This window comes from Neovison vison, chromosome 8, assembly GCF_020171115.1.
Source record: "Neovison vison isolate M4711 chromosome 8, ASM_NN_V1, whole genome shotgun sequence".
Classification (NCBI taxonomy): Eukaryota; Metazoa; Chordata; class Mammalia; order Carnivora; family Mustelidae; genus Neogale; species Neogale vison.
Window position 1 is genome coordinate 13,454,050 of NC_058098.1, and position 20,304 is coordinate 13,474,353.

Consider the following 20,304-nt stretch of genomic DNA (forward strand, 5'->3'; position numbering starts at 1 on the left):
TGTGGACTCGGGGAGGTGGGGGAGAGACACAGATCTCCCTCTCCCTCTTCCCAGAAGACACCAATCTCCACAGGAAGGCCCCTTCCTTAGGGCTCATCTACCACTAACTGCCTGCCAAAGGGGGCATCTCCAAATACTGGCACAATGCGGGGGTCAGAGCCTCAAGAGATGGATTTTAGGGGGACACATTCATTCACTAACAGCTGTTAACAACCCTCCCCTGGCCCCATCACAAACCAGGAGAGCTGGCTTTTAATGATCTCTCAGAGCTGTACTGCCAGACTTGGTGGCCACCGGCCACATTCACAGGTGTTCTCATTAAGATTAAACAAGACAACTTCAGTTCTTCAGCTGTAAGGGCTAATGCTCAACAACCACGAGTGGCTTGTGGCCGCCATGCTGGGCACGAAAGTTCTGGATGCAGAACTTTCCCATCATCACGGGAAGTCTACAAGCCAGCACTGCCTTCATGGATCGTTGTTGACGAAACTCCCTCCTGACTCCCAAATGCATGCCCCATCACCCCAGCGGCTCCCATCTGTCATCTCCAGTGGCGTTTGGAGATGGGGTGACTAAGCAAATCTTATTATATGACCAGAAGAAAAGACTACCCATTTAAATCCTATATGCCCTAAACCTAAAAGACTTGGGCGCAAGCAAGAGGCAGTGAGTCGGCCAACACTGGTGAAGGTGACGAGAAGGTGACTGCCAGGGTGGCGGTGCCACATGGCCCAAGAGTGCTGAGAGGTATCGGGAAACCTCCCCCACTTTGTCATGTGCAGAAAAGATGCTGATTCACACCAGGAAACCTGACCTTGGGCCAGGAACCCGCAGGATGCCAAGCCTGGCTACTGTCTGGACGGACAGAGTGAGACCAGGCGGACTTGGTCTGCTCAAGACTGTCTGGGCTGGAAGAGCCTAATGCAGCTAGTTGGTTGCTGCCAAGAAGACGTGGGGAAATTACCCCGCTTCATTGGGGGGGAGGCCACAGGGCTCCTGGTTCAGCTGTAAGGATTAGGAGTTAATTGGATGCTTAGGGATTTGGAGCCAGGGTCCCCAGCAAGAAAGCAAAGAACCTAGGACAGCTAAGACGAAACCGCACCAGCACCTTGCTTTACAGCTTAGACAAGACCACAAGAGCAATCCATCTAGCAGCCTCTGCAGGGGTGACTTTTGCTAAACATCCTGAAACAACACAACCATAAAACATTGGTCACTATCACAAGTTGAGCAGTTAGTCTCCAAATGGCAGCCCCAAAGACCAGCAACATGTGAACAATAACCTGATAGGGAGACAGGTGCATGATCCAAGCCCTGATGGGCACAGCTAAGCAGCCAATCCACAAGGGGCCCACATGCAGAATGCTTAAGATAGTTCCTTGAAAGAGCTTATAAAAACCTCTAGATTCGAATGCCAAAATGGCAACCCTCTCAGGTCCCCTCTGTCTCTGGGAGCCTTGTACTATTGCTCTCTAAGCTTTTCTTGGCTGCTCTGCACTCTTGGTCTGGTCTACCTCCTCATTCTTCGAAGCAGCATGACCAAGAACCTTGGAGACTAAGGGAACAAAAATCCTATAAAATAACCATGCCCTTCACTTGAGTCCCCTGGGACATGCCTCAATGATAAAACAGGACAGAGGTGGGGAGTTTCTAGAAGGGGGTGATTTTTCTGGATCCCCAAGTCACCACCTGGCTGGTAACTTTACCAGTTAAGAATATAGGGAACCAGATTTTAAGATGGAAGCATGAAGACCAGCCTTATACACAGTTGTCTGCTTCCTGAGATATTTTATTTTATTTATTTATTTAAAAAGATTTTACTCATTCATTTGATAGAGACACAGTGAGAGAGGGAACACGAGCCGGGGGACTGGCAGAGGGAGAGGCAGGCTTCCCTCGGAGCAGGGAGCCGGACATGAGGCTCGATCCCAGGATCCTGGGATCATGACCTGAGCCGAAGGCTGACACCCAATGACTGAGCCACCCAGGCGCACAAGGTATTTTAAAGGGTGTTTAAATCAGTTTGCCAATACTGAAAAAGAATGAGATCTCGCTGTAGAATACAAATTTGGGGATTATCCTGAACTATGGAAAGACTTAGCCTCCTGAGGGCCCATTCTAGTGTGGCTGCAATGGGCTAAAGCCCCAGTGGGCGTTTAGTGTCCCTGTGCCACAGGTCCCACCGCTCCTGGTAAATTACACCTGCCTCACTTCTCACTGAGAAGAATCCCATCCCAGAGCAGGTTCAATCCACAGAACTGTAGAATCATTCTGAAAAGAGTAACAACTTGTGTGCAATTTGGGATGTAAATGTTTCCTTTCCGTCTGCCATTTGTCTTTTGTTTAGTTTGTTTTTGTTGTTTTGACTTTACTTCTGGTGTTCTCTGCCATGTGCCCCCCTCCCGTGCAACCAATCTGTAGTTAAACTTGCTGTCTTTTTGTTGATGGCTTTGCGTTTCTGAGTCACGGTTAGAAAAGACTTTTCTATTCTAGGGTTATACAAATTTTGCTTATTCTCATCCTAGACCTTTTATGATTTTACTTTTGACAGTTAAACTGCTGATTCAGCAGGGGAGGGGGTGAGGGATGGCCCAGATGTGTGAAGGGGATTAAGGAGGGCACTAGTTATGATGAGCTCTGGGTGTTATAGGAAAATGATGAATCACTAAATTCTACTCCTGAAACCAGTATGACACTATATGTTAACTAACTAGAATTTAAATAAAAATTTGAAGAAAAAAAATTAACTGTTGACCCATTTGAATTTTCTTCCTGGTGTATAGTAAAAAGAATGAATTTTTTTCCCTTCCAGATGGCTAATGAGTTGTTCCAACACTATTCATTGACTATTCCATCTTCTCCCACTGACAAGCCATCTGTCACATGTACATAATTTCTGGATATGTTTTGTCTCTTTCTGGGTGTCATGCTCCCCAATATTGGTCAATCAGTCTATGTACCCAAACCAAGCCATTTGGGTTATTGAAGATTTATAATATGCTGAAATGTTGGTATGCCTACCACTTCATCTCTCTTTTCCAAAATGTTTCAAATCTTATCTTCTAGTTCTCAGAAAAGTAACCACAAATTGGCTAAAGATCTGAAAAATGCTTAATCTCATAAAACACACAAATCAGTGTTATGCTGAGAAACTGTTTTCATGCATACGATTGGAAAAAACATGTAATAACTAGACCATACTAGTTTGGCCAGATAGGTACTCTTGGACACTGCAGCTGGGAGTTTAAACTGGTAGAATCACTATGGAGAGTAACTTGGAAATATCTCCCCAATTTAAAAATAGACTTTCCCTTTCACCCAGAATTCCACCTCTGCAAAACCTGCCCTTCAGATGTACTTGCAGAAAAACAAAAATGATACACATTCAGGGTTATTCAGAGCCATGTCGGTGGTTATCGGAAACACCCAATAAGGAACTGATTAAATCACTTATAGAGCATCTCTCAGTGGAATAACAGGCATCTGAAAACAGAGGAGGCTCTTTCTAGACCCTGACTTGGAAAGTTCTTCAATATATTGCTGAATGAAGAAAGTAAAGTGCAGAAGATCGTGTCTGGACATTGCCTATAATAATAAGAATATATACAAGTGTTACTGCCAGAATGTGATAAATTTCTTCCTGAATGGCCATGGGTTGTGCAAAACTGTTCACTGAAATAATAGGGCTTATGGAAGAGAGTAGGGTCAAGCAGACTTCTCAAAAGCAATGCAATTTTGTAAACAAAGTATTGACAAAAGCCATAATAATCTCAACAAAAAAGAGTAATACATAGAGAAGTGCTCCATTAGAGGACTCAGCTTTAAAAAGGAAGAGGAAGTATCTTGGTGGAAGGGTGTATAAGGACAGTGGAGGTGCTGAATTATGGAAACCAGGGCAAAATGCACCAAATATTGGGGAAATTGTAAAACGAATTCTTCAACACTAGAGCATGTGGCCAAACTGAGGCCAGAGGAAGAACATAAGGCACCAGGGACAGAACTGTATTCTTCTAAGGCTTGCAGCCTTTACCCATGTTATGTATTTTGCATTCAGCTGCTGTTACCATATGTGCTGGGAAGAAGTGCAAATAAACCAACACAGCTGTACTTCCACTTCTGGCCAAGACTGAGTCATGGGGACTGGACTTATCCTCCCACGTGAAATAGTTTAAAAACTAGATACCCAAAATATGGAGCACAGACAGTGAAAGATAGCAATACTTGAGAGCAGGAAAATGAGGGGGTGAGTCATAGGATTGCCCCAGTGTGACGGGTACCAGGAAGGACCACCCAGATGGCACCCAGTCATCTCTTTAAGTTGAATAGATAGAGCTGCAAGGCCAGGAAAGCCAAAGTAACAGAGAGAATTCGCAGAGCGAGTACTAGAAGACAGAACTGCACTGCAAGAGTGTTCTGGACATTTGTGGACATTTCCCCTCTGGTGTCCACCCACATTCCGATGAGCCTGGAAGGAAATTACCAAGACTAGAGGAGAACCACTTGAAAAAATTAGAAGAAACAGTCCTCAGAGCTCACAACAGAGCTGAAAATAGTTCTTACTCCTGCCAGCCAGAGTGGAAAAATCTCATAATTCATGGGGCATTGGGTAGAACACTCAGAAAGCCTTCCTCAGTAGTGGGAAAATTTTGTTAGGTCCAGAAAGCCCTAGACCAAATGCTGCTCTGTTCTACCTAACAAGGCTGAAAGCAAGACTGGAGAGGAACAAATTATTTCCATGCACCTTTACTGCATCCCAGAATAGAGCTCAAGAATATTCTTAGAAATATAAAAATGTCTAGCACCCAACAAGGTAAAATTCTCAATGCCTGGCATACAATCAAAACTTATGCAAGCAAAGGCAACATGAAATATGACCTATAACAAGGAGAAAATCAATGAAAAATAACCCAGAAATGATACAGATGACAAAACTAGCCAACAAACACATTAAGACAGTTATTATAACTGTACTCAGTTTGTTCAAGAAGCCACAAGAGAGATTGGACATGCTCAATAGAGGCATGAAAGATAAGAAAAACAAAAAACAAAACCACAGATCAAATTCCTGAAGATGAAAAAAATGCCCTGAGTGCAATTCACAGCAGATCAGATACTATATAGAAGAAAGTTTAGTGAACTTGAAGACATGGTGGGGAGGAAATATTTAAAGAAATAATGGCCAGAATGTTTCCAAATTTGATAAAAACACTCACAGATTAAGAAGCCCAATGAAAAAAAAAAAAAAAAAGAAAAAAAAAAAGAGAAAAAAAAATGAAAAAAAAAAAAAAAAAAGAAGCCCAATGAAGGGGTGCCTGGGTGGCTCAATGGGTTAAGCCTCTGCCTTCAGCTCAGGTGGTGATCTCAGAGTCCTGGGATCAAGCCCCACATCAGGCTTTCTGCTCAGCGGGGAGCCTGCTTCCCTCTCTCTCTCTGCCTGCCTCTCTGCCTACTTGTGATCTCTCTCTCTGTCAAATAAATAAATAAAATCTTAAAAAAAAAAAAAAGAAGCTCAATGAATCCAAAGTACTAGAATCATGAGGAAAATGACACCAAGGCATCAAAAATGAAATTGCTTAAAAACAGTGATAAGGAGAAAATCTGAAAAGCAGATGAACCAATGCAATTTCAGAGTTATTATTTGAAAACAGAGCTGACATCATTTCCTTATTTATGAACCACATATGAGCTGATTCTTGTCATAGAAACATGTGATCTAATTGACTATGTTCATGTTTGCCTACACTTGCAAAAAAAAAAAAAAACAATTCTGGATGGGTTCATAAGAACCTAGTATAAATGGTTAACCACTGGGGCTTTGGAAACTGAGTGGATGTAGGACAAGGGTGGCAGAAAGAGTTCTATAGATACTTAAACTAGGTAAACACATAAACTGTTCAAAAAATAATATAAAGGAAGAATAGTTTTAAATGTATCTCTTTTCTCCTTATTACAAAAGAAAATATATTGGTGGGGGGGAACCGAGACTGATGGCTAATGGGTATGGGGTTTCATTCTGGGATTATGAAAAAATAATTCATAAGAAATGTATATTTGATCATTCAGATGACCAAAATATAATTCTCAGTTATATGGGGTCTTCATCCAATTCTGAAAACATTTCAGAGCCATTAAGGTGAAACAGGTGTCTTGTTATTAATGGAAGTGACATTTGGACCTACGCAAGGGTGGGGGCTGGTCACCAGGAGGACCACCCATGTGATTAAAGGGCTGGAGTTTTGGGTCCCACTCCTTGACCTCTGGGGAGCAGAGGGGTCTGGAGGCTGAATCAGCCAAGGCTCATGACTTAGCTAATCCTTACTATATAATGAAGCCTCCATAAATACCCAAGAGAGCAGATTTTTCATTTTTGTCAGGGTGTTTCCATGCCTGGGGAACCAGAATGCCCCCATGGGCCACAGAGCCAGGCCCAGAGCTCCGTGAGGACAGAAGCTCCTTCATTTGGGACTTTGACCTATGTATCTCTTCGTCTGACTCCTGATTCATATCTTTTAATAAACTGGTAAACATGTTTCCCTGAATTCTGAGAGCCACCCCAGCAAATCAATTGAGCCTAAGGAGGGGGTCACTGGAAGCTCCAATCTGTAGCCAGTCCGTCGGAAGGAGAGATAATAGCCAGGGCTGGTGCCTGGCATCTGAAGGGAGGACAAGGTAGTCTTGCAGGACTGAACCCTTAACCTGTGGAATCTGATGCTGCCTCCAGGTAGATAGTGTCAGAATCGAGCTGAATTCTCGAACACCACGTTGGTATCCGAGAATCGCTTGGTGTGTGTGTATGGGACTCTCAAGTTGGATTGGGGCCCAGGAACCCTGAAAGGGGTGTAATGAAAATGTGGAATTAGAGAGTAGGGATGGTTGCCCAACTTTGTGAATATAGGAAAAGCACTGAACTGTATACGTAAAAAGGATGTATTTTGTGATGAGTGAATTATATCTTTGCAGAAACAAACTAAAATACATAAAAGAGAAAATACATGCAGGCTCAACATTTTTTTTTTATTTTTAAAAGATTTTATTCATCTATTTGATGGAGAGAGAGAAGTAGTGAGAGAGCAAGCATAAGCAGGAAAGGGACAGAGAGAGGGGGAGAAGCAGGCTACCCACGGAGCAGGGAGCCTGAGGCAAGACTTGATCCCAGGGCCCTGGGATCCTCACCCGAGCTGAAGGCAGACGCTTAACCGACTGAGCCCACCCAGGCACCACTCACCACTTTTTATGTTTAAATTAGAGATTCAGGGGCACCTGGGTAGCCTCAGGGTCCTGGGATCGAGCCCTGCATCAGGCTCCCTGCTCAGTGGGAAGCCTGCTTCTCCCTCTCCCTCTCCCACTGCTTGTGTTTCCCTCTCTCGCTGTGTCTCTCTGTCAAATAAAATCTTTATAAATAAATAAATAAGAGACTTATACAACTTTAACACAGAAGGGGTTCTAAGGACCATCACACCCAAGACTTCCCACTGAGTACGGAGGAGTCATTTGCGGAGAAGGTCCCCATTCAGCTCTACCTGGAAAAACTGGCTACCAAATTCCATTCCTCAAGAAAACACAAGGCATTACCAGGCTGCAAAGGATCTGTAAAGTCCTGTAGCAAATACATCTATTTAGCTCTGTGCTGCTCACTATTTACCAAATCTGTCTGATGCAGCCGACCATGAACTTTTCCGACCTCTCAATTTTTTCAGTGAGCATCTGTGAGTACCAGAACAGTAAGATACAGATCTTGAAAGTTCAATGACTTGTCCAAAGTCACGAAGCTTTCTGGTGTCAGAAACCATGCCAGACGTCACAACCCCACCTCCCCCAAACTGGCCCCTGAAGTCTCTGGGTGAGATCATCAGCTTACAAACCCTTTTGATGGGCTTTTAATTCTCCTACACATCCCCGAATCACATGCTTCCCCTTCTCCTCAATGGCTCAAGCTGGGTTCTCAGCCTCCGTATTAACAGTATTAATGGTCCCTGGCCTTTGGGAAGTACAAAAGGAATCCCCATTGAAGAGCTCTCCTATTTTAAAGTCCCCCAATAATGCAGATTTCACCAGAAGGGGAGTTAATGCTGTTGTGGAAGATTCAAAAGTCTCAAATTTATATTCCTCTTTTCTCTTACCAGGACTACTTAGTAAAACACAGTTCAGGAAATGCAGGTAAACTTGGAAAGAACACAGACCATCAGACTTGCAGTTAGGAGAGGAGTACAGTTTTCTCTTGAACACATGAGGACGAGGAGTGCCAACAGTTAAAATTCAGTTAAAATGAAATTAAAATTCCCTGTATGACTTTTGGCTCCCCAAGAACTTTACTACAGAGTATGCTTATCATGATGGGGGAAAAATGATAAAAAGAAAACTACTCATAGTCTACATTGCCTTACCAATAACCAAAATAGTCAATTAACACAAATTTTGTGTGTTATATCTATTACATACTATATTCTTATAATAAAGTAAGCTAAGATATGAAAATGTTATTAAGAAAATCACGAGGAACAGAAAATACATTGATACGACTGTACTTATCGAAAAAAATTTGTATATTAAGTGGACCAGTGCAGTTCAAGCCTGTGTTGCCTAAAGGTCAACTGTAATAACAATTAACATTTGTAGAGCCCTTAGTTTATGCCAGGCACTGTTCTAAATACTCCACATACATTAATTAACTCTTTTAATTATTGTTGCACTCCATGTGTAAGCACGACCAGTATCCTATTTTATAGGGGAAGAACCTGAGATACTGAGAAGTGATGGGTTCAATGTCATAAGCCAGTACATTGCAGAACTGCGAAGTTCACTTAGCCTGACTTTAGGGTTACTGCTTTTAACACCTATGTTATCAAAACAAAACAAAACAAAACAAAACAAAACACCAGTAATAATAAAGAGAGCACACAGCCTTTATGGACACCCTCTGATGTGCCCAGGAATCACTCCAATTAGAACTTCTGAGAGGCCCATGAAGTCATCTCTCTTCCTAGGATGCCAGTTCACGGGCGAGGGAACAGACATGGGGAAGTCAAGTGCCTCCCCCAAGTTCATGGAGAGTGTGGGACACAGCGAGGCCTGACTGCAGCCCAGGCCTGACTCTCAACCCCTCCATGGCCCCAGCGAGTTCCTACAAACACTCTCAAGATACTTTCTTCTTTTCTTTTTAATAGTTGGGGCCAGTTCTGTGAATTGCAGTGTTTCAGCAGGAGAAGAACAACAAAAAAAATCAAACCCATAAGAAATACATTTCAGTTATAAAAACCCTTGGGTGAACTTAAAAAAAGAAAATAAACAACTGAGCAAAGGCTGAACGAGTGCCGTGAACTTTTCTCTTCTACGTTTGTTGTACATTTGGTGGAGCGGCAGTGTTATCCAAACAGAAAGAGATCTCAAAGCAGGGCCTTGAGGGGGTGAGGACCCTGTAGAAGTTTCTGGAAGTTTATGAGAGTAGGTAGAAGACCTAGGGGGAGGAAGCCCAGTTTATCTAATGCTTGCTCTGTGACCTTACAGAAGCCACCCTGTGGCAGTGCCTCAATTTACTTATCTGTAAAATGAGGCAGTGGTCCCTGCTTGGGTGTTTTTGCTTCTATGAAATTATGATTTTTTTAATTCCTAGAGAGGAGAAAGACTCATCCAGCTTCTAAACGTGGATCAATTTCACTCTATTCGTGTTTTCACGTCCCCTCTTCATTCCCTTCCCCGTCTGAAAAACTAAGCTCAGCTGACGTCTTCCATTCTGAAACATAGAGAGTAGTTTGAGAGTTTATTTCTCCTCTGGAACAACTTGAAAAAAAAGTTAATAGGAAGCACATGGGCATGGTGTGTGAGCGTTCTGTGTGTTTGTGTTTGAAAAAAAAAAATACTTAAGGAGGAATATGTCAGGCTTGCAAAATGCCTGGGCTGTCTCCCGAGCAGTTTATGGCCATTAGCATTAGACTGAAGGCAGTTAAGTGGGACAGAGTCCAGCTGCTGCCACAGCCCTTCTGGCATCTGGGCCACAAAGACGATAAGAAAATAACCTGGATTATTCCCATGGTCCAGTGGGAACAGAGCAGGAGATGTTTTTCGATTTGTGAAGGGCTGGCAGGGATTGAGGTGGGGAGGTGGGGTGTAGGCCGGGGCTCATCCATGGAGGATCGTCTTCTAGATGGTTCTGCGGGAGGAGGAAGGGCAGGATGGTGTGGAGGTTGTGTCTCTGGGCTCTAGAGAGCAGCTGCCTGTCTTCAAATCCCACTGCCACAGCCATGTGACCTGAGGCATGTTACTTTACCAATTTATGCCTCAGCTTCCCCATCTGTAAGATGGGGATAATGACAGAACCTATGTCATAGGGCTATCGGGAGGATTCAGAGGAATAGAGTACTGTGTATACGCAACTTAGGATGCTATGTAGAGTTCTGAAGGAGTCTAGGCAATAGACTAGGAGAAAATAAACTTGGAGGAAACAGCAAAAGCTCCGGAATTCTAGAAACCCAAGTCTGAATCCCAGCTCTGAACACTTATTGGCTGCCTGCGCTTGGGTAAGTCTCTTCCCCACTCTGGGCCTTGCTTTCATCATGTATAAGACAGAAGTGATGGTGCCCTCCACATGGGGCTCCTGTAAGGACTGGAGAAGAAATAACATATTCTATATGTCCTGGTCTGGGGGGGGCGGTTCCTTCTTTGCTTTCCAGTCTCATCCCCCCTCCTCCCTGCCCCCAGACTAATGGTTCTCCTTTGGGAGAGCCTCCAGCTGCTCACGTGGCTGGTTCCTTTTTGTCACTCAGGTCTCCGTAACAACCCAGGTGATATCAACCACCACTCCCTTCATCACTTCCCATTGCCCTGCCCTGTCTTTGCTCTTCACATCTCTATCAAAATCTGTAATTATCTGCTTATTTGTCAACTGATTATTGTCTGTCCCTCTCCATGACGGATTGTCGAATTGTCGGATTGTCGTTGTTGACAGTTGTGCCTCCCTGGGCCTAAAAGGGTGCAGGCAAAGAACTTGTACTCAATATTATACAGTGAAAGAACTGAACAGACTCCTTATCCTACAAGGTCGTGGGGGCTGGGGAGGGGGGTGGGAAGATGTCAAAATGGGGGAGGGGACTGTGTTTGCTCTTCAACCTCCGCAACCTTAGAAGTCCTCAGGCAGTAAGTTCTATCTCTATTTGCAGAGCTAGAAAACACTGGCCTGAGGGTGATCCAAATGCCAAGTTCAAGTTCAGTGTCTTCACAAGCCTTTATTATTAGGATTGGTGCCATAATTCACTTTCCACTTGAAGATGGGTCCCAGCATTTGTATCCTTCAGTGGGACTCAGAAAGGTCACCATGGGGAGCCAGAGGTGACAGCAGAAGCAGAGAAGAGCGTGTATGGGCTTTGGGTGAGGCTGGGGGACGGGATTCCACCAGACCCCTGAGAGGCTCGACATGGTCGCTTGCATTGCCTATGCAGTAAAATCTATACCAGCACCAACACTTTGCCACGAAGATTGTGTAGGATCATCCACACACACCATGTGGCACAGGGTAAGTGCAGGGTCAATGTTAGCTGATGGTGTCGCCAACAAACTCTGATGCGGGCCTTTACGAGGAAGCTATTGCAAGGGCTGGGCATCAATTCTCATCGATTCTCATCAGCCCCTTTCTCTACCCAAACTCCTAAGACCATTTGTTGTTCCTCTGCAGTATTTTTCCCTGAAAGGCTGCCCTTGATATCCATCTTTACTGTCTCCTTACTTCCTTAAAAAATTTAAAAAGATGAAGTGACAGGACTTGCGAATAGTTTTGTTTTTGTTTTTTTTTTAAAGAAAAGTACAATCATTCATTAGGCCATAGCCTTGTTATCACTCTTTCTTTCTTGCATATTACTTTTCAGATCCTTGATGGTCATTTTTACCAGCTTTCATGAAAGGAAAAAAAATGCCAGGAGGAGGATCCCCCAAATTACTGCCACCAGCCCTCTACTCCATGCATCAGCCCCAATGTGCTCCAGGGGGCTCTAAGAAGAGAAGGGGGCCTAGGATGGTCCACGAGTGGAGGTGGGGACAGAAGAATTCAGCAAGCCAGCTGGTTAGGGGATGTGGGGTAGGAGTAACGACACACTGGAGTTTTCTTCCCTAAGGCCACCCTAGGGTGACGCAGAGCACGGAACCTCCTGCCTGGAACTATGGCTTCTTTACCTTCCTGCCCCTGACTCCCACCACCTGGCATTTCTCTGAGTCTGCGATGGACTTGCCTTTTTCTATCACACTCAAATCAAAGCCAGGTCCTATCCATAGCCCTCAGGACCCTGCATGATTTGGCTCTGTTCTCTCTCTAAGACTATCTCCTTTCCACATCCCCTGACCCTGCTCCAGCCTTGCTAGTTTCTGTTCTGTGCCGCAAACATATCAGACCTTTCCCTGCACGCAGCTTTTGCATGGGGTGTTCCCTCTGCCGGGAATGCTCTTCCTCCAGGTCCACCCAGCACTGGCTCTGTCTTACCCTCTGGATCTCTGTCCAATGTCATCTCTTCAGAGTCCTCCCTGATGGCTCCCTCCACAATTACATATCCCACCATTCTTAACCCTTCAACGTCCCATCACTCTCTAGCCAAATACCATATTTGCTTCATGGCACTCAACCTCTTCCAAAAGTAGCTGTTTATTTGTTGCCTTGCTCATTGGCAATCTCTCTCTCCTGCTATGTAATTGCTATGAAGGCAGGTGTCATATCTATTCTGTTCTGTCCACTGCTCTCCTTGAGATACACTCTGGCACATAGTAGGTGCTCAAGAAATCTGGCCAGTAAATGAATGAATGACTGGCCACCTAACTTAGGCAGTGCCTTAGGGGTGGACAGGAAGGGACCGCAGCGCCACACTGACCGTGCATCTGGTAGGTGTACGGGCTCTGTCCAGTGGGTGGGGTGCTGAAGCTGGAGCCATAGCTGAGGAATCCACTCTGGCTGGGGGAATGGTTCAAGCTGTCTTCTGTCTTGATGCCTTTAGAAGGAGGAAAAAGAACCACCAGGAACACATGATTAGGATGCTTCCTTGTCACCTACAGAAGAGGTACTGAGTAAGGACCAGCACACAATTTTATCAGCTTCTAAACCAAAAGCTGCAAACTAGGAGCTTGTCAGGCAAAGTTAGCCTATAGATGTATTTTGCATGACCCTGTGTATTTTTTAAGGAAAATCTGAAATGAGTTCCTCTTGTTTAAAAATCAGATTTCACCAAAAAATTTGGACTTAGGGCTTCAGCTGAACAATACCATGCCTCTATTCCCATGGGACAGCAGACCATCCGGTAGATTCCCCAGGGCACCACAAATACTGCAGTGTCTCTGAGACATTAATGCTGGTTTTAAGGTGTTATTTTTTTGTTGCAGTTGTACTTTTTTTTTTACATCCTAGGACACTGTCAAAAGTAAGGAAGGGAAAGGCAGGTCAAGAGGGGCTCACATTTTGCACATAGAGTCAGCTTCATTCTTCCTGCCTGGCTCTAAGGGTAAGGAGTTTTCAACCTCGTACCTACAGAGTAGCACCATGTATGGTTAATATCCAGCAGGATTTGAAGGAATGTGTCAAATGAATGATCCTTCCTCTGTAAAGATGCTGCCACTTAACACACTTTCCACTCTTACTGAGTGGGGAACATGTTTCTCCAAAGGCCACAGTTAAAAATGTGGCCCCTCCCCAGCCAAAGTCAGACATGTTTCCCCAAAGCACAGCACTCATTCCATGAGCAACAGGCTAGAAAAGGGACTGTATTGAGAGAGGGGGCCTGATCTATCATCAGTAGCCCACACATGGTATCTTCATTGAAAATGTAATAAACTATTTATCTTACAGGTGTTAAATAGTGTCTTTTTATTTATTTATTTATTTATTTTTCAATTTATTTATTTTCAGAAAAACATTATTCATTATTTTTTCACCACACCCAGTGCTCCATGCAAGCCGTGCCCTCTATAATACCCACCACCTGGTACCCCAACCTCCCACCCCGCAGCCACTTCAAACACCTCAGATTGTTTTTCAGAGTCCATAGTCTCTCATGGTTCACCTCCCCTTCCAATTTACCCAAATTCCGTACTCCTCTCTAACGCCCCTTGTCCTCCATGCTATTTGTTATGCTCCACAAATGAGTGAAACCATATGATAATTGACTCTCTCTGCTTGACCTATTTCACTCAGCATAATCTCTTCCAGTCCAATAATGTCTTTTTAAAAAAAGATTTTATTTATTTATTTGACAGATAGAGATCACAAGTAGGCAGAGAGGCAGGCAGAGAAGCAGGGGAGACAGGCTCCCTGCCGAGCAGAGAGGCTGATGTGGGGCTTGATCCCAGGACCCTGGGATCACGACCCAAGATGAAGGCAGAGGCTTTAACCCACTGAGCCACCCGGGGGCCCCTAAATAGTGTCTTAATACTTTTATATCTCTTTAAAGGACATTTCTAGTTCTGGGGCCAGTTTGGTAACTACGGTTCCTTCCTTTTCCCCCATTCAGTCTTGTGAACAAAGACAACGCTTCTAAGTCATGGGGGATCAAAGGAAAGAAGGAGGAAAGTCCCTGCTTTCTACCCCCAGAAACTTTTCTGGAAGAAAAGCCCACCCTTGCATTTTAGAGACAGCGCTGAGGCTGGCCCACTGTTCTCTCTTGAGCAACACAGGAAGATGTCAAAAGATTCTGTGAGACAGACATGGGGAAGTCTATTGTATGCTCAGAGTACTGAGTTCTTGAGTTTGGTTCCTGAGTTTCCAATGTCACCCACCATCCAATTCCAGAAGATTCACTTCCTGTCTGGGCAGACTCCTACTTCTTTGTTAAGAAATTCAGATGTACTCGGGTAGATTGAAAAACACAATCAAAATATTTTGCAGCTTTGCTTGTCAACAGGTAGAGTCTATGTTCACACTCCTAGAATCTCCCCCAGCCTTATGACTTGTTTTGACTGGTAGCAGTGGCCGAGTGATGGGAGTTTTGGAGACTAGGTGTCAAGCGGCTTTGAAATTTCTACCTCTGCTCTTCTGGAAACCTGAGACCAGCATGCGGTGAACAAGCATAGGATGAAAGCCCAGGTGAAGAGGCCCAGCCATGCCAGCTAACTTGCTGCATGAGGGAGACCAGTGGAGACCTGCAGAAAGCCTACCCAGTCACCCAAAGAAGCACCAGAAATAATATATCAGGGTGTTGTTTTAAGTGATTAAGTTTTGGGTGTAACAGATAAATGAGTTGTGGTCTAGTTAAATAGTGGACTATTATACAGCAATGAAAATTAACTACAGCAGCATGCATGAAACAGGCATAAATGTCACAAACATAGGTTGGGTGGAAAAAGCAAGTATCGGAAGAATGGATACTAGGGATGCCTGGGTGGCTCAGTCGGTTGAGCGTCTGACTCTTGATATCAGCTCAGGCCATGATCTCAGGGTTGTGAGACTGAGCCCCATGTCAGGCTCTGTGCTAGGCTGAGTATCCCAAACATTCTCTCTCTCTTTCTCCCTCTGCCCTTCCTACCCCTCACCCCCGGCTGGCTTGCACTCTCTCTTTCAAAAAAAGAATGGATACCAGAGGAAACAATGTATATGAAGTTGTAAAACACGCAAAATACTAGTCCACATAAGCCCACACCAAATGTGACCTGCTACCTGTTTTTGTAAATAAAGTTTTATTGAAACAGACACATATATTCATTTATGTACTATGGCTGCTTCTGCAGTTCAGCGGAACAGTTGAGTGATTGTGATAGACTGTGTATGACCTGCGGAACTAAAAATATTTACTGTCAGCCTCTTCACAGAAAAGTTTTGCTGACCTCTGTTTTACGTAAAGAAATGCAGACGAATGATAAATATCAAATCCAGGAGTGTGGGTATCTCTGAGTAGTAAAACGAATAAACCTTTTGTTTTTTACTTCTTAAGCTGGATGGTCAGCTCATGGGCGTTTGTGCTATTACTCTTTATGCTTTTACAGATGTCTTAAATGTTGCATAATAAACTGAGGAAAACCATATTGAATACCCCTCACCTCCTTCCCTCTAGTTTGCTCAAATGTGCTATTTCCTTGATGCTTTTTCAACAAAAGAAAATAATGCTATTTTCCAAGCAGCAATGAGAAAAGTTTCCTAACAAGATTCAACAAGGTTTGTCCAGACAATAAGCAAACACTGCTTGCTCAGGCACAGGCGCACGTGAAGGAAAACGGCTTTTCATCTTCCCTGTCATTATTCAGTGACTTGAACGTTCCAGGTGTATGTGGCAGCTTGGGCCCTACAGCACTGACTGAGCATTTCCCCTGGGCGGGCCCTGTGAGCTAAGCTCTTCATGTAGATCAAGGGCTGACAGATTAGGGTCTGCCGGACCAAATCTGACTCACTTCCTGTTTGTGTAAATAAAGTTTTATTGGAACACAGACACACCCATTTGTTTACATATTGCTGGGCTGCTTTCACACTACGGTAGTAGAGCCGAATAGCCCTACAGTCCTCAAAGCCAGAAGTAACCCTCAGGACCTTTGCAGAAAATGGTAGTTGACCTTTGATATAGATAATCTAATTTAATCTTCACAAAAACTGTGAAGAGGCCAGACTTGGTATCCCTCCCACTGCATGAATGAGGAGACAGAGGTGGCTTGCCCAGTGTGTCAGGACCAGCCAGTGGCAGAGGTGGCATGTGAGGCCAGGACACGTGCTCTTACCACCTGCCATGCTTTTTCTGGGAATAGGGCTACTTTTCTCCTTAACAACGAAAAATAATACAGCTTCATTTTCCCTGGCTCTCAGCCAGGTGGGGTAACTTAGTGTGATTTTATCACAAGTCTTCCAGCACAGGAGGGACAGAAAGTTGGAAACAGTGCCCACACCTGTTGGCAGAGGTCTGTCATTGGTAATCCCATTGGTAATCCCATAGGTAATCCCCCAGCATTAACAGGCAGTGACTCGGGCAACAGAGCTCAGTGGTTAAGAGTTTGGACTCCGGGGCCAGGCTGCTTGGGTTTAATGCCACCGACCAGCTGGATGACTCTAGGCGATTTATGTGCCCTCTCTGGTAAGGACACAGAGCACTGAGGGCCTCAGGGTGGCAGCAGTTCCCTGCTGGTGACTGTTACCAATGCCAGGCCTGTTGCTCCCCCAGGACACATCACTCCCACGTCTAGAATTGCTCCTGTGTCTGCCTTGCCCCAGGCCTCCACCATTACCCTGTCTATCCGCTTCCTCAGTCTCCACTAGCCTGCCTGCTTCCCTCTTCCTTCCCTCCGATCTAGGCTCCCTACAGTGGCCAAAGTGATCTTGGAAAAACCCAGATTGTAGAATATAGCCCTCTGCTTATAAACCCATCAGTGAGTTCCCGTTTCACTTGGAATAAAAATCCCAAATCCTCCCCAGGCCTCCAGGGCTCTGCCCACCTCTCCTACCTCATCTCCCACTGTGCTTTCGCCACTGGGCTTCTTGGACTCGCCAAATTCCTCCCCATCTCAGGGGCCTTCCCACGGGTGGTCCCCCTGCCTGGATGCAGTCTCAGTTCTTAGCTGAATCAGCTCCTTGTCTAAAAGCCCTCCCTGATGTTGGATCCGAGATGAAGTCTTCCTTCTTCTGTTCTTTCTCATGACCTACTTCTCTTCCTTCTGTCACACAATCATAGTTTGAAACACAGAGATTTTTAAATCTCTAATTTTTTTTTTTCCTCCCTTTAGGCTGGGGGTTGCAAACTCAAATGTCTTCAGAGGACCGGCAGATAATTCAAATGAGTCATGTGGGCTGGGTGGGGAGCATGACGAATTTAGGCTAATGGGCTCAGCCCTACTCAGAGGCACCTATTCCCAACACAAAAACTGCCGGGTCAGTGCTGTCGGATCGGCTCTCTTTTTAAAGACATTAGAAATACAACTTTTTATGTTAGCATTTCACATTTAAAAATTGGCAATTTTGGCAATTAGTTTTTAAAATGTCAAGTGTATTTTATAGGTTAAGTGTATTTTATAGCTCCCCACATTACCCACTGGCTTTCACTTTTCAGCCTCTGTTCCAGACTATGAGCTCCAGGGAGGGCCTAGCTCTGCTTTGTTGACCTCTACTGACTGGCACATGACCCAGCATCATGAAGGAATGAATAAAAGAACACACGGAGAGCAGAGGTAGAGAGGGAGAAGAGGGCAGGGAAAAAATACAAGATTGGGTCTCTGCATTCAAGTCATACCATCTGGTTTGGAAGGTCACATGAGATATTAATGTTGACAGTTGAGGACACTGAGGACTGGGGAGATCAGAGGAAGGTGGTCCTGGAAGCTAAGTGTCCTGCCAACCAACCCTACATTCTGTCTACTAGACATCTGTGGTTTCTACCTACCCCCCCTTCCTCACATTCAGATCGGTTCTCTTTCTTGGGTGAGCTTGCCCTGACTCCTGGTTCCATAGGTGGATATGTAGCCCAATGTGGCCATCCAGAGCATTCTATCTGCCCCAGTGTCTGGGTCAGTGATGGCTGTGGGACCCCAGTCAGAGGAATCCTTGGGATGGTGCAGGAAGTCCCAGATAAGAGGTGCTCTCTTTTGGGGGGAAGTTACAACTTGGCACTGTTGAGGCTGTCTTCGGCACCTCAGTGGAAAGGCCTGAGACTGATGCTAACCTTCCATAGTGAAGCAGAGAAACTGATGCCTCATATTATCACGTGAGTATCTGAATTTAGCGCTGCCTAAAGCTAGTACACCTTAGATTGTTCAGTTATGTTTGCAATAAACACCCTTATTTCCTTACGCTAATTAACACTGAGTTTTTCTCATTTGCTACCAAAAGAACTTTTGGTTGATCCGTCAGTTATGACGGGAAGGACTAGCATGAGTAACAGCCAGAGCCTGTGTGATAGTTAATTGGATGTGTCACCCTCACTGGGCCCCAAGGTGCTCAGACATTTGGTCAAACATTATTCTGGGTGTATCTGTGTGAGAGTTCTCTGAAGGAGATTTACATTTGAATCTGTAGACTGCATAAAGCCGACTGCCCTCCCTAAGGTGGGTGGGCCTCATCTCATCAGTTGAAGACCTGAATAGAACAAAAGGCTGAGTAAGAGGGGACTCCTGCCTGAGTGCTTGAGCTGGGACATGGGTCTTTTCCTGCCTTCAGACTGGAGTCTTCCTTTGTCTTCCTGGCATCCATTGACTTTACTTTGAGAGAACCATCTCTCCCTCAGATATAATCCACAGACTTCAACCTCCTTATTTCTCGTACTTTCACTTCCTTGCCCAGACTGAAGCATTGCCATGTGACCCAACTGGCCAACGAGGGCCCCTAGGGACTCTGATGGGACTACCGGGAATTAAATTTCTATTTTCCCTAAGCCAGCTAGTGTTGAGTTTCTTAGTCTTGCAATCAAAAGAGGCCTCGATACAGTTTGTTGAACTAGAACCACATTTAAATGTGTCTGTCCTTTCCCTCTATTTCCAATCCAAACCTAGGCTAGCTGCATTTGCCATTTTGCATTTAACTGAGGCAACAGGACAAAAGAAAGACCATGATATCGGGGACCACAGCGGGAAAGCCAGGGCTTGGTCGGGTACTCACTGTAAGAAGGGATTCCGTAGGCTTGTGCTGGGGGTGGATAGGTGGTGTAGGGGGCAGCCTGCTGGATCCCTGCACTGTACTGTGTCTGGCCGTAGGCTGCCATGGCCGTGGCGGGCTGGCTGGGCAGGACGTGTGGGCAAGGTCTGTAGGGAAAGAGACAGGATTAAATCTCCAATCCTAGCCCAGCATCCCTTCCCCCTTATTTTCCTTTGGGTATTGACTCTTTCCAGGGCAAAGACAACTCATGTGTTCATCAGATCCCATTTCATTTTCCCCTTCCTGGGCACCAGGAAGATTTTTTTTAATTATAATTTTTTATTTTTTTATTAACATATAATGTATTATTAGTCCCAAGGGTACAGGTCTGTGAATCACCAGGTTTACACACTTCACAGCACTCACCATAGCACATACCCTCCCCAATGTCCATAACCCCACCACCTGCTCCCTACCCACCAGGAAGATTTTATTTCTTGTCTGCCTTGAGTCAGATCCACCATGGGACTGGATTCCTCCCTATAGAATGTAGAAGCCTCTCCCAGTTCTGGCTAATAAGACCATCCCCTGTGACCCTCCTGTCCTCTCTCCTCTTTTGGCAGCAACTGTCAAGATTGAGGAGACAGAGCTCTAGTATGGATTATCTCCCAGATCCTGCGTCAGCACCTAGAGGACAGCTGCCCTGGGGAGTTTCTTCCAGTGCACACTGAACTTTCGGTGAGGCACAAACAAGCCTTTGTTGTGTGATGTCACTGGTCTACACCACTAATGACCGCAGCCTC

General features: G+C 44.9%; 1 protein-coding gene across 6 annotated transcripts in view; it reads right to left on the minus strand.

The window, feature by feature from the left end:
• Nucleotides 1-20,304, minus strand: part of EYA2 (EYA transcriptional coactivator and phosphatase 2) — a 273,242-nt gene that overhangs the window by 151,469 nt on the left and 101,469 nt on the right. For all 6 annotated transcript variants that reach the window (XM_044262903.1, XM_044262904.1, XM_044262907.1 and 3 more), the window contains 2 exons: nucleotides 19,526-19,668; nucleotides 12,846-12,962 (listed from right to left, as the gene is read on the minus strand). In XM_044262903.1, coding sequence (XP_044118838.1) covers nucleotides 12,846-12,962; nucleotides 19,526-19,668 — 260 coding nt within the window. The remainder of the gene's footprint in view (nucleotides 1-12,845; nucleotides 12,963-19,525; nucleotides 19,669-20,304) is intronic.